Below are 12941 nucleotides of genomic sequence, written 5' to 3' on the forward strand. Positions count from 1 at the left end.
GAATGCATTTTCCATAGCTTGGCGGAACGTGTTTGCTTACGCCTTTCCGCCATTGCCACTTATACCCAGAGTAATCAGGAAGATGAAATCGGAGCCCTGCACCCTGATCCTCATTGCCCCATCCTGGCCGAGGCAGCACTGGTACACGGAACTTCATCGTCTATCTATCCATCCGCCTCTTCGCCTACACAATCATCCGACCCTGCTCACAATGTCTCAAGGACAGGTTCTCCACCCGAACCTGGGCCCTCTGAAATTGTCAGCCTGGCTCCTGAATACCGCGAATTCAGCCACCTGAACATTCCGCAGGAGTGCAGAGATTTCCTGGCCAACGCTAGAGCTGACAGCACTAAAAAGACCTATACTCTCAAATGGAAACGCTTCTGTGTCTGGTGTGCGAAGGAAGGTCTGCACCCTTTCCATGTAACCCCACAGCAACTCCTGCCATACCTCCTACACCTGGCGCACTCAGGACTTGCCCATGCGTCCATCAAGGTCCACCTGGCAGCAATTTCTAGGTTCACTCGAACTTCTGAGGGCCCTTCCCTGTGGGCGGACAGGCTCATCAAACAATTCCTGAAGGGCCTTTTTAGGTCCTTTCCTAGACCAAAACCTGTCCCTCCGTCATGGCAACTCAACGTAGTCCTTCACCAGTTGATGAAGCATCCCTTCGAGCCTATCCACAAATCGGATATCAAATTCCTGTCGTGGAAGACAGCCCTCCTACTGGCACTAACCTCAGCCAGAAGGGTAGGTGAATTGCAAGCCCTCTCCATCCAGGACCCTTTCTTACAATTCAAAGAGGACAGAGTCATCCTGCGTACTAACCCACGATTCATACCCAAAGTCCCATCGGACTTCCATCTAAATGAGCCCGTGGTTCTCAAATCGTTCTTTCCGAACCCATCTACTTCGGCTGAGAGAACACTGCATTCTTTAGACCTTAAGAGATGCCTCAAATTCTATCTTGACAGAACAAGACAATTCAGGAAATCATCCCAACTCTTTGTTGCATTCAGCAGACCTAGGAAGGGCATGCCCTTAACAAAACAAAGTATATCAAGATGGATCTCTTCAGCGATAACTCTCTGCCATGACAAGGCTGGGCGACCTCTGGACTCACGGGCCAAAGCCCATTCCACCAGAGCCATGTCTACGTCTGCGGCACTGTTTGCTGGAGTGCCACTCCTGGACATCTGTAGAGCGGCGACCTGGAAGTCCCCGCATACCTTCACCAGGCACTACTGCTTGGACGCTGAGCTGACGAAAGACGCAGCAGTGGGCAGAGCAGTGTTTCCCCATCTATTCCAGTGAGGTGAGCCCTCCTACTTCCCACCGTCCTTGACTGGTATGCACATTTCTTTTTTACTAGATACTGCATGACATTGTTAATGTTGGTTTACAGTCACAAATGTTCCTTATCTGCAGACTTATGTATACTGTACCAACATAGGATGTGCATATTGTATTGCTTGCTAATCTGATTCAGGCATGTGAATCTATGAAAGACACCCAAATACTGGATAAGAAATGCGTTACTTACCTGTAACTGCAGTTATCCAGTATTAGTGTCTTTCATAGATTCACATGCACCCTCCCGCCTCCCCTGGTAGGACTCACCTCTAACAGGTTTACACCTAACCAACTTGGTGCGTACGAAAATCTGAGAGACTGAGGCTCCTCACAGGAAGGTTCTAGAGGGAGGTAGTAGCTGATTGGTTGTTCTTTTTACTTTGGTCCTTTTTTACAAAAGGACACAGATAGGCTACCAAGGTGGGACCCTGGAGCCTACTCTATTTGGTCCTTCCTGCATAAGGACCTAGATAGGTCACTAAGGTGAGACCCTTAGGCCTATTCTCTTTATGTATGTCTTAGGATATTACTTTTTTATGTACCGGAGGCTCCCGTCTCGACGACGGGGAATGATTCAGGCATGTGAATCTATGAAAGACACTAATACTGGATAACTGCATTTACAGGTAAGTAACGCTTTTCATCTTACCTACTGTTCGAGGCATGTGGGCTGCTGAATTCATATCTGTGCATAGTCCGCCACCTAGTGTTGGGTCCGGATGATTGCACATTGTTGTCCTGGAAGAGTCTTCGAAGTATCACGAGATAGGTGGCTCCTCCCCTGGACTACAGTGCGCATGGGCATCGCCTCCATCCCCAGATTGTTTTTTTCCGCCATAGGGTTCGGATGTGTTTTCGGTTCCCTCCTTCGGAACCGATAGTTGTTCGATTTCACTTGAGACCAAAAGGTCTTTAGGCTGGGCGTCGGTATAGTTGCGTTCGGGTTCTCTTACTGACTCTCAGCTCCTATCTCCTACTGCCCTTCCACGTGCTTCGACGCGGACGGGCCTACACTACCGCATTTGCGATGGAGCGGACTCCATTCAAGAAGTGTCCGCTATGTCACTCGAAATATTCGCACCTCGACGTGCACCCTGTGTGCAACACATGCTTGTCACCGGATCACCGTGAAGACACCTGCATGGCGTGTTCAAAGTTTAGGAGTAAGAAAACTTTGAGGATTCGCCGGGCTAATCGTCTCCAGGCACAGTTGTCGGCTTCGGCACCCCCACCTGATGACATCTTTCAGGAATCCATCGAGGAGGAGGCCGACGTGCAAGAGTCGGACTCTGCCCCCGCGTCCGAGGAAGAGGCCTACGACGCGGACGAGGAGGCCTGCGACGAAGTCTCCGGTGAGGTAGGGGACGACGAGCTGATTTGTGCAGCGATGGGAGATAGCTCAGAGGAAGAGCATCCCCAGACGGACTCCGGGGTTTCCCCCCGTTATACGGCCCAGGTCGAGGGATCGCCTTCGGGCCTTACCCGAGATCTTACTATAAGTCCTACGTCCCCGCCTCCGGGCCCGGTCACGGACATTTCTGGCAAAAAAACGAAAGTGAAGGCAACCGGTTCCGCACCCTCGGATGCGAAAACGAAACCGAAACTGGCGTTGGTGAAGAAGGTTCTGGAGGCGTCAACTTCCACGAAACCCAAAATGGCCGACTCGAAGAGCCACGCCAAGATGGCCGACCACAAGAGCCGCGCCAAACTGGCCGAGCCGAAGTCTTCTGGGTCGGCGCCGAAGGTGAAGACTTCCGACGCGGCTGCGTCGGCGCCGAGAGGGGTTGCGGACCCGAAGACGACTTCGAAGAAGCGTCAAGCTGACGGTGCGACAGGCCAGGGGGCGTCGGCACCGAAGAAGAGGCCTGGCGACGACCGGGCTCTCGGAGGCGTAGAGTCGCTCGAGACGGTTCAGCCCTCGGCATCCCTTACTAAGAAGGTGGGAGAGTCCTTGAAGCGGATCCGACAGTCCACTGTGGTTCCCAGCCAGGACACTGTCGTGCCTAGGCCCACGCCAAAGCCTGCTAAGGAACAAACGGCCATCCGTTTTACCCTTCCTCCCAAGTCGGCGCCGAAGGCCTTCACGCCTAAGCAGAGCGGACATTCTCAGGACGTATTGACGCCGAAGCAAGCCTTGGTGGTATCGAAGCTTCGGCTCCAGCCCCTCGCGGTGGAGGAACGTCGAGAGGTGACGATCGACGCCAACACTGGAAAATTGTCGCTCCTCAAACGGAAGATTACGTCGGAGCCGCCATTGGAACCTTTTAGGATTCCACTTAAGAGCAAGAAGTACTCTGCGGACTCTTCGGCTCTGATCGAACCTCTGTCTCCACAAGACATAGAACGCTCGCCGGCCCATTCCCCAGTGCCTGATGTGGACGAGGAGAATGACGAGTACAACTATCCTGCGTACTCTGATCCGGACGAGGTGCAGGTGCCCTGGACGGCAGGAGGCGACGCCGACGACCTGCAGTCAGGTCAGGACACTCATCTTTTCGCCGCGAAGACGTCCCCGACGGAGGACTCGGCGGCGTTTAATGCATTAATAGAGAGAGCCGCAGCGAACCATGACGTCGAACTGCACTCAGACCCTGTGGATGCGGACTTCTTGGTCGACACCTTCTCGGTAGCCGAAAAGCAGGTCAAGACGCTACCTATGCTCAATGGGGTGCTGAAGCATGCACAGGAGGTATTCAAGGAGCCCACCCGGGCGCGGGTGGTCAATCCTCGCATCGACAGGAAGTATAAGGCGGCGCCCACGGATCCCACGTATATTAAGGGACATTTGCCATTGGACTCCCTGGTGGTGTCCAACGCTCGGAAGAGGGCGAATTCGCAGTCTACTGGTGATGCTCCTCCCCCAGACAAAGAGTCGAAGATCTTTGAGGCATCAGGCAAACGCATTGCTGCACAGGCAGCAAACATCTGGAGGATCTCTAACACTCAAGCCCTGCTTGCCCGTTATGATAGGGCCCATTATGACACGTTAGAGGCCATCCTACAACATTTGCCTGACCAATACAAGGAGGCGGGGGAGATGCTCATTCAGGAGGGTAAACTCATTACTAATGCATCCATTAAATGTGCCCTAGATGTAGCAGACACTGCCTCCAGGGCTATCAATACAAGCGTATTACTCAGACGCCATGCCTGGCTTCGAATTTCTGGGTTCAAGCCCGACATACAAACCACATTACTGGGTCAGGCGGTGAATCCGGACCATCTGTTCGGCCCTGAGGTGGATGCCTCACTAGAAAAAATGAAGAAAGATACCGAAACAGCCAAATCTATGGGGGCTTTACAAAGTCAGCAGTTTCGGGGTGGTTCTTTTCGCCGCTCCAATTCAAGAGGCACCTCAAGAGGCCAGGCACCCCAGACCACGCAGTACTACAAGGGGAACACCCAGTCCTCGTATAACAACAACAAGGGCAGGGGTGGCTACAGAGGCAATAACATCAAGGGCAGAGGACGTGGAAACAACGCCTCCAGGTCCACCGCCTCCAACAAGCAGTGACGTCTTGTCACTTCCCCCCGATCACACAACACCTGTCGGGGGGAGACTACAGCAGTTCCTGTCGGAGTGGAGATCCATCACCACGGACAGGTGGGTGAGGTCTCTTATCCAGTACGGGTACTGTCTAGAACTTACGTCCACTCCACCGGACATACCACCAAGAGGCCGTGCTATGTCCGACGGGCACTTGACCTTGTTGCAGCAAGAAGTACTAATCATGCTGCAAAAAGGGGCGATAGAGCTCGTTCCATTGCAAGAACGGGGAACAGGGGTCTACTCCCTGTATTTTCTAATCCCCAAAAAGGACGGATCACTCAGGCCGATCCTGGACCTCAGGCCCCTGAACAGGTACATCAACTCAGAGCACTTCCATATGCTCACATTGCAGCAGGTGCTCCCCCTGCTTCAACAGGGGGACTTCCTAGCAACGCTGGATCTGAAGGATGCATATTTCCATATTCCCCTGCATCCTTCCCACAGGAAGTATCTCAGATTCAAGATCTTAGACCAGCATTACCAGTTCAGAGTCCTGCCGTTCGGGGTCACCACGGCACCAAGAGTTTTCACCAAATGCCTAGCGACTGTAGCAGCGCATCTCCGTCGCCAGCACGTCCATGTCTTCCCATATCTAGACGACTGGCTTATTCAGGCAAAGACGGAACAGCAGTGCGTAGACCACGTGTCACGCACCATTCACCTCCTGCACGATCTGGGATTCTCTCTGAACTACCCAAAGTCCCATCTCCAGCCCGCCCACGTGCGACAGTATCTGGGCGCAACGATCAATACTCTGGCGGCCACTGCGCAGCCGAGTTCAGTGAGAATCGCCGGTATCCAGGCGCTGATCCAACGATTCAGACCCCAGACCTCGCTTCCGGCGAGGGTGTTCATGCAGTTGATAGGCATGATGGCCTCCTGCATCTCCATTGTCCCGCACGCGAGACTACATATGCGTCCGCTTCAGGAGTGCCTGGCACGTCAGTGGACTCAGGCTCATGGGCAACTGACAGACCTAGTGTTGGTGAGCGGTCGGGCGTACAACTCTCTGCATTGGTGGAACCCACAAAACCTTTGCAAGGGCCGACCATTCCAAGAGCCTGTCCCACAGATCATCCTGACAACGGACGCCTCTCTCCAGGGATGGGGAGCGCATGTACTCCATTACACGGTGCAGGGACTGTGGACACTTCAGCAGAGGAAGATGCACATCAATGTGTTAGAACTGATGGCAATCTTCATGGCCTTAAAGGCGTTCAAAGTACATCTGTGCAACAAGGTCGTGTTGATCCGGACGGACAACATGACGGCCATGTACTACATCCAGAAGCAAGGGGGGACACACTCTCCACAGCTGTCTCATCTGGCTCAGAGCATGTGGAAGTGGGCCATTCAGAGGAACATCTTCCTCATGGCAGAACATCTCCCAGGCAAGGACAACCAGATGGCGGATCTGCTCAGCAGGCACAGCCATCAGATGCACGAGTGGGAGTTACATCCATCAGTACTCCAACCGTACTTCCAAAGGTGGGGTCATCCAGAGATAGACCTGTTCGCCACAAAGGAGAACGCAAAATGCCAAAGCTTCGCCGCCAGGTTCCCACACCCCCAATCACAGGGCAATGCGATGTGGATGAACTGGTCAGGCAGATTTGCGTACGCTTTTCCCCCAGCGCCTCTGATACCGCTGGTGGCACGCAAGCTCAGGCAACACTCGATGACGCTCATCCTGGTTGCTCCAACGTGGGCTCGCCAACCATGGTACACCACGTTTCTGGAACTCTCCGTGGTACCGCATCAACGGCTTCATCTCACTCCCAGCCTTTTGACGCAGAGCCATGGCGACATTCAGCACCCAGATCCGCAACAGCTCAACCTGGCGATCTGGCTCCTGAGGTCCTAGAGTTCGGCTATCTCAATCTTCCTCCCGACTGCATGGACATCATTCGGGAGGCGAGAAAGCCCACCACGAGAGCTTGCTATGCGGCTAAATGGAAGAGGTTTGTCGTCTACTGCGTGGAGCACAGCATTGACCCGCTAGACGCTTCCATTCACAACATCATATGCTACCTTTTTCACCTGTATCGGTGTAATCTAGCGTACTCTTCCATCCGCATTCACCTGTCGGCTATGGCAGCATACCTCCAAAATAGACAACACCTGTCACTCTTTAAGGTCCCTGCTATCAAGGCTTTTCTGGAAGGGCTCAAAAGAGTCATTCCACCGAGGACTCCACCAGCTCCAGAATGGAACCTCAATGTGGTTCTTACAAGATTGATGGGTCCTCCCTTTGAGCCACTACACTCTTGCGAGCTGCAGTTTTTGACCTGGAAGGTGGCGTTCTTGGTAGCAATCACATCGCTACGGAGAGTGAGCGAGCTGCAGGCGCTCACCATCCAAGAACCTTTCTTCCAGGTACATGCCAACAGGGTGGTGCTCCGCACTAACCCTAAGTTCTTACCCAAAGTGGTCTCGCAGTTTCACATAAACCAAACAATTGAATTGCCGGTGTTCTTCCAAAACCCAGAGACGCTGGCGGAGCGGATGCTCCACACACTTGATGTAAAAAGAGCCTTGATGTATTATGTGGACAGGACAAAAGATTTCCGCAAATCCAAACAACTCTTTGTTGCTTTTGCCACACAACACAAGGGAAATGCAATCTCCAAAGCAGGAATAGCTAGATGGATAGTAAAGTGCATTCAGATATGCTACGCTAAAGCTAAGCGCACTCTCACTATCCCACCGAGGGCCCACTCCACTAGGAAGCTGGGGGCCTCTATGGCGTTCTTAGGTAACATTCCCTTAGAAGACATCTGTAGAGCAGCCACATGGTCTACCACTCATACTTTCACCAAGCACTACTGCGTAGATGTGCACTCAAAACAACAGGCAGCTGTTGGTCAGGCTGTTCTAAAAACTCTTTTTCAGACTGCTGCAGCTGGCACGGGCGGCCGCCGCTAATGGAGGGACTGCTATGTATTCTATGCACAGATATGAATTCAGCAGCCCACATGCCTCGAACTGCAAATGCTACTTACCAGTATGCATCTGTTCTTGGCATGTAGGGCTGCTGACATTCATATCGCCCACCCTCCTCCCCGGCGCCTGTAGCAGCTGCAGTATGTATTCATATACACACATATGCTCATAGCATGGTCATCACTCACTTCTTCACTCCATCTCTGCCTATGGCTAAAAACAATCTGGGGATGGAGGCGATGCCCATGCGCACTGTAGTCCAGGGGAGGAGCCACCTATCTCGTGATACTTCGAAGACTCTTCCAGGACAACAATGTGCAATCATCCGGACCCAACACTAGGTGGCGGACTATGCACAGATATGAATGTCAGCAGCCCTACATGCCAAGAACAGATGCATACTGGTAAGTAGCATTTGCATTACTGCTTATGTACTTGCAGGCACTCCTTTCTCTGTTACAGTTATGATGTTAGCTCCTTAAAGATGTCTCTTGCATGGGTTGGATCTGGCTGGCACCTTGCATAGAGCAGGAATATGATTCGCCAGTTGGACAGATTGTAATGCTTGAAGTCTGCTTTTGCTGGACTATTGAGAAAAATTGCTGATAAGTCTGTCTTGAGAGAGAACCAGTCAATGAAGCATCTGTGAAGGCTAGTACAGTAAGCAATGGTGGCCCTTTTGAGGGTTGTATAATGGAGGGATGTGGAGAAGTGTGGCTCACTGGTTAGAGGAGGCAGACCTGGAAGCAGAGGTCAGCCCGGGACCAGGGTTCAATTCCCGGCTCGGCTGGGTCTTGAATCCTAAAATGTCCATGGACTCGACAATTCTCGCTCCGGTGCCTACTCGATTCACGGGTTCACACTCTGCGACTATGGGCAATATCTTGCTTAATCTCCACAACTGCCCCTCGTGGTGCGATGCCTGGCTTTCACCTTGCGGAAACCCTGCCGGGGTTATCTCACAGGGGAATACCAGGACGGGTTCCCTAAGCAAGCACTTAGAAACCGCTCGGTGATTTGCGCTATATAAATTCCTGTACATTTACATTTACATTTACATTCACATTTACAGGCACGCATGTTCTTCTTTCTTTGAAATGGCTGCACACCTTCTGCAAGATGTGATGCCTCCTTTCCATCCAAAAGCTTCTGCTTATTTCTTGAATGCCTAGAGCTTCCTGCTTCCTGGGAATTGTCCATAAGCCCCTTTCCGACAATCACAACATAATTCTTGTGTACAAATCTCTTTGAAGGAGTCTGTTGCACTCAATAGATGGTAGAGATGATGGTAATGGTCTAATTCACCTGCACAACATACTTTGCCCATCTCATGTTCTGTTTAGTTCCTGTCCTGCCTCCCAAGGTAAGCATTTCACTACCACATACCATGCCATTGTGTCTAGGAGATACTACTAATTTACAAGTCATCACCAATGTTGTTCTTCATCCTAATTTTCTTTGGCTGCTCTTTGTACATCCCCCTGACATACATTTGTTGTGGGTTATACTGATGTTTATGCATTTACAATATCCATCATGTAAAAACCCATTTCAGCGTTCCCAATCTGCTTTTGGGATTCAGCCACTAACCGGTTATTGAAGAGCAAATTCATGATTCTGAAAGGCTAGAGATTCCTTGTCTTGGACTCTATCCTAGACCACTTATCCCTTTCATGTTAGATTACTTACTTACAACTTTTATTTAGTTCCTCCACCCAAATAGTTGTTTGTCTAACTAGCACTACGCTTTCTACAAAATGTCATGCAAGCTGACAAAATTCTTTAGTATTTGATCTAACTGGCATCTAGGAACAATTTGGGTAATATATCATGTAAAATGAGATTACAATTGAAAAATGGAATTAAAATCACCACATTCTTTGTGCGCTTTAGGGTTTTTGTAATGGTGTTATTTGCATCTTGCTACAAATTTTAATTAATGATTAATATTATGTCTAGTGGGATGTATTGTAGTGTCAGTGATATTTAGCAGTAGCACGTGTTATTGGTTAAATTCCCTGATAAGATGTTATACGCAAACAACGTGCAGTCACTTCTTCCTACAGAGTGGATAAACAGGTGAATGCTGTGATTGGTTAATGGAAGCAGCTGTTTCGGCTGGTAAATGCCATGTGCAGCCTCGCATTGTTCACCTTTATTGATATGTTGACCCGGCTGATTGATAGTTTAGCATTTTGTTTCACCTTGCATGGGTTGGATCTGGCTGGCACCTTGCATAGAGCAAGAGTTTAATTCGCCAGTTGGACAGATTGTAATGCTTGAAGTCTGCTTTTGCTGGACTATTTAGAAAAACTGCTGATAAGTCCGTCTTGATAGAGAACCAGTCAATAAAGCATCTGTTAAGAGTGGTACAGTAAGCAATGGTGGCCTTTCTTTGGGTCGTATGATAGAGGCACGCATGGTTAAAGCATGCATGCTTCTACCACGGAGCGCAAACCACGAATGCGTCTTAACAACTCATTCGTTTACCATTCGCATTTTGTGGTATAGATATGAATGGTAAAGGGGTATGTCTGGCTAAGGTCGCCACCACCCCTGTACCCCCCCACCCTGTGCTGTCTGTAAAACTACGGGTCTACCCATTCCCCTGCCCTAAGGCCTACACTGCCCCCCTCCGAACCCCTCCCCACATACGACCTAAAAACTACCCCAACTACCCATTCCCTGCTGTAAGGCCTACAACCCTGTACCTTTACAAACAATACCCCGGTTCCCACCCATGCTGTTCCCAAAACTACTCCAACCCCTTCTACTGCCCTGAAACCTACCCCAACTCCACCAGCCCTAACTACCCATTCCCTCACCACCTCCCCAGCCCCAATTACTTTTCCGCGTCTCTTCCTGCTTCCGACTTCACCACAGCAGTAGCAGCTAGACCGTGTACTGCCTTAACCACGCATATGCCTCGTTAAGGCAAGCGTGGTTGGGCTTGCATAGTCAGAACACGCGTGGTAAAGACTGCAGTGTTAGTACTGTTTTCCCCCTTCTGAGCACTGGCTGCGAAGAGTAAAAGTTTATTCATTGTATCCAAGAAGTAGGTAAAATGTGATAAGACCCCCCAAGGCCTGTAAAAGCTTCTCGACCGCTTTCAGGAGTTCTGTTCCCTGAGGGGATTGGTGATCAATACTGATAGAACCAAATATTTGGTCATGAATCCCCCCAGGAAACTAGGGCGTCCACCGGTGCTGAATAACTGTCCACTGGAGAAAGTGGCAGAGTTTGACTACCTGGGAATCCGGCTTAGCGACTCCATGAGCTGGTCCCCGCACATTAACAAAATGTTACTTAGCCATAAAAGAGTGGGTTGCGCGTTACTTAGGGAACACTGTTCTTCCCCTAAACATTGTATGGCCCCTGTTATTGATATATATAAAGCTAGAGCGGTCACCGCTGCACTTTATGGGGCTGAGCTGTGGGGTACTTGTAATCTGGAGATACTAGCCAAAGTGGAGAGCAAATTTTTGAAAGATCTAATGGCTCTCCCTTTGAGCACACCCACAGTCCCTGTGCTACTAGACTTGGGATGTAGACCGATTGAAGATCAGGCACGATTACGGCCCCTGTTGTTATGGGCTCGTTTGTGTAGGGTCCCAGAACTTGCCTCATATGCTGAGGGCCTGTCGGAGGTGATGGCTATGGGACTGGGTCTCCTCTAAACTTATTAGCAACCCACGCCACTGGAATTCCACTGCAGCTTTCTCACGAATTAAAGACGTGGTGGCTTACGAACCCTATCTTGTCTTGTTTTCCATTGCATTTGATAGGGCTCTGTACTTTAGGCTTAGAGTGGGTACTCTACCAGTAGGCTATTTGACATCGAGATGGAAATCTCCCTCCCAGCACTCCCCCATTGTGCCCTATGTTCCACGAGGGTGGAGACGGTTGCCCATATATTTTTTGAATGTCCAGATTACTGTAACCCAAGAAAGCGCTGGCTTAAACCTGTGTGCAGATCATTCGGCACCCGCCAATATTCAGTGGCCCTTCGCATCTTACTTACAGATACCACCCCCCTTGTAGTATGTGGCGTCTCAAAATTTTTAAAATGGTCTTGGTTGATCAGATTAAATAGGCTTTCTGTATCCATTTAATTCCTTTTTAACTATATATACTAAAATCTATTCTTTTTAATTGTATATATTCCAATGTTTTATGGTCTTTTTTAGCTCAAGGATGTATACCTATGTATATTTGTTGTATATCTTTTTTAATTTCTATTGTATGTATTGCTTTTAAGATATTTTTATGTATCGAAATAAAGCATATCAACCAACCAGCTCAAAATGTGATAACTCATTTGAAACCATAAACTGTGTAAGTGTAAGCTATTTTGATACTAACTTTGTGTGCTTTTCCATTTCAGACACAAAGATTTTGCAGTATTACTTCAATCTCGGATTGCAGGTCAGTGCTTAAGTAAAATGTTGCATGTGGTCTTCCAGTGCTTTTATTTCATTTTTCTCAAATATTTGAAGCACTGTAGCAAGCAATTGGATTTTTCCGCATGATTTTCACAATGATTGGCCCCGGAGTTATAAGCATTGCAGGCATTCCCGGAAACCTGGGTATCCAATTTGAGATGGTCTGTCAGTTTTTAAAGTGTATATATATCACTCCCATCCCCCGTTCAAGCTGAAAATCTGAGAGATTCAAAAGATATACAAATCTCTCAAACTAAATGCAGCATAGTGAGAGACCTCTTTAAGACTGCTACACTACAGAGATTTCACAGAGTGAGAAGGCAGACAGGTTATAAACATCTTCAGATCTCAGACTGCAGCTATGATATCCTAAAATCGTTTTCAGTTAAATTGATGAAATATCTATTAACGTGAAAACTACAGGAATAGCAATAAGCACTGTCCTGTACCAAGTGCAGTTATCAACCACAAACCTGCATGACTTATCACTCAAATATTATTTTCAAATATTCCCAAGCATAAACATGCCAGTTGCTAGCAATAAACACATTTTGAAATGAAGTTAAACTGTTATGTCTAGATAAATGCACTGATTTCCCCTAAACAAAACTATGCTATTTTCAGAAACAAAACAATCATCTTAATACCACATT

The 12941-nt window shown here is 49.1% G+C and overlaps 1 protein-coding gene across 1 annotated transcript in view; it reads left to right on the forward strand.

Moving 5' to 3' along the window:
• Nucleotides 1-12941, forward strand: part of LOC147672473 (UDP-N-acetylglucosamine transferase subunit ALG13-like) — a gene marked incomplete at its 5' end in the record, with an annotated part of 438517 nt that overhangs the window by 321567 nt on the left and 104009 nt on the right. The window contains one exon of the mRNA XM_086948010.1: nt 12231-12271. Coding sequence (XP_086804136.1) covers nt 12231-12271 — 41 coding nt within the window. The remainder of the gene's footprint in view (nt 1-12230; nt 12272-12941) is intronic.

This window comes from Lissotriton vulgaris, unplaced genomic scaffold (genome assembly GCF_964263255.1).
Source record: "Lissotriton vulgaris unplaced genomic scaffold, aLisVul1.2 SCAFFOLD_699, whole genome shotgun sequence".
Taxonomy (NCBI): Eukaryota; Metazoa; Chordata; class Amphibia; order Caudata; family Salamandridae; genus Lissotriton; species Lissotriton vulgaris.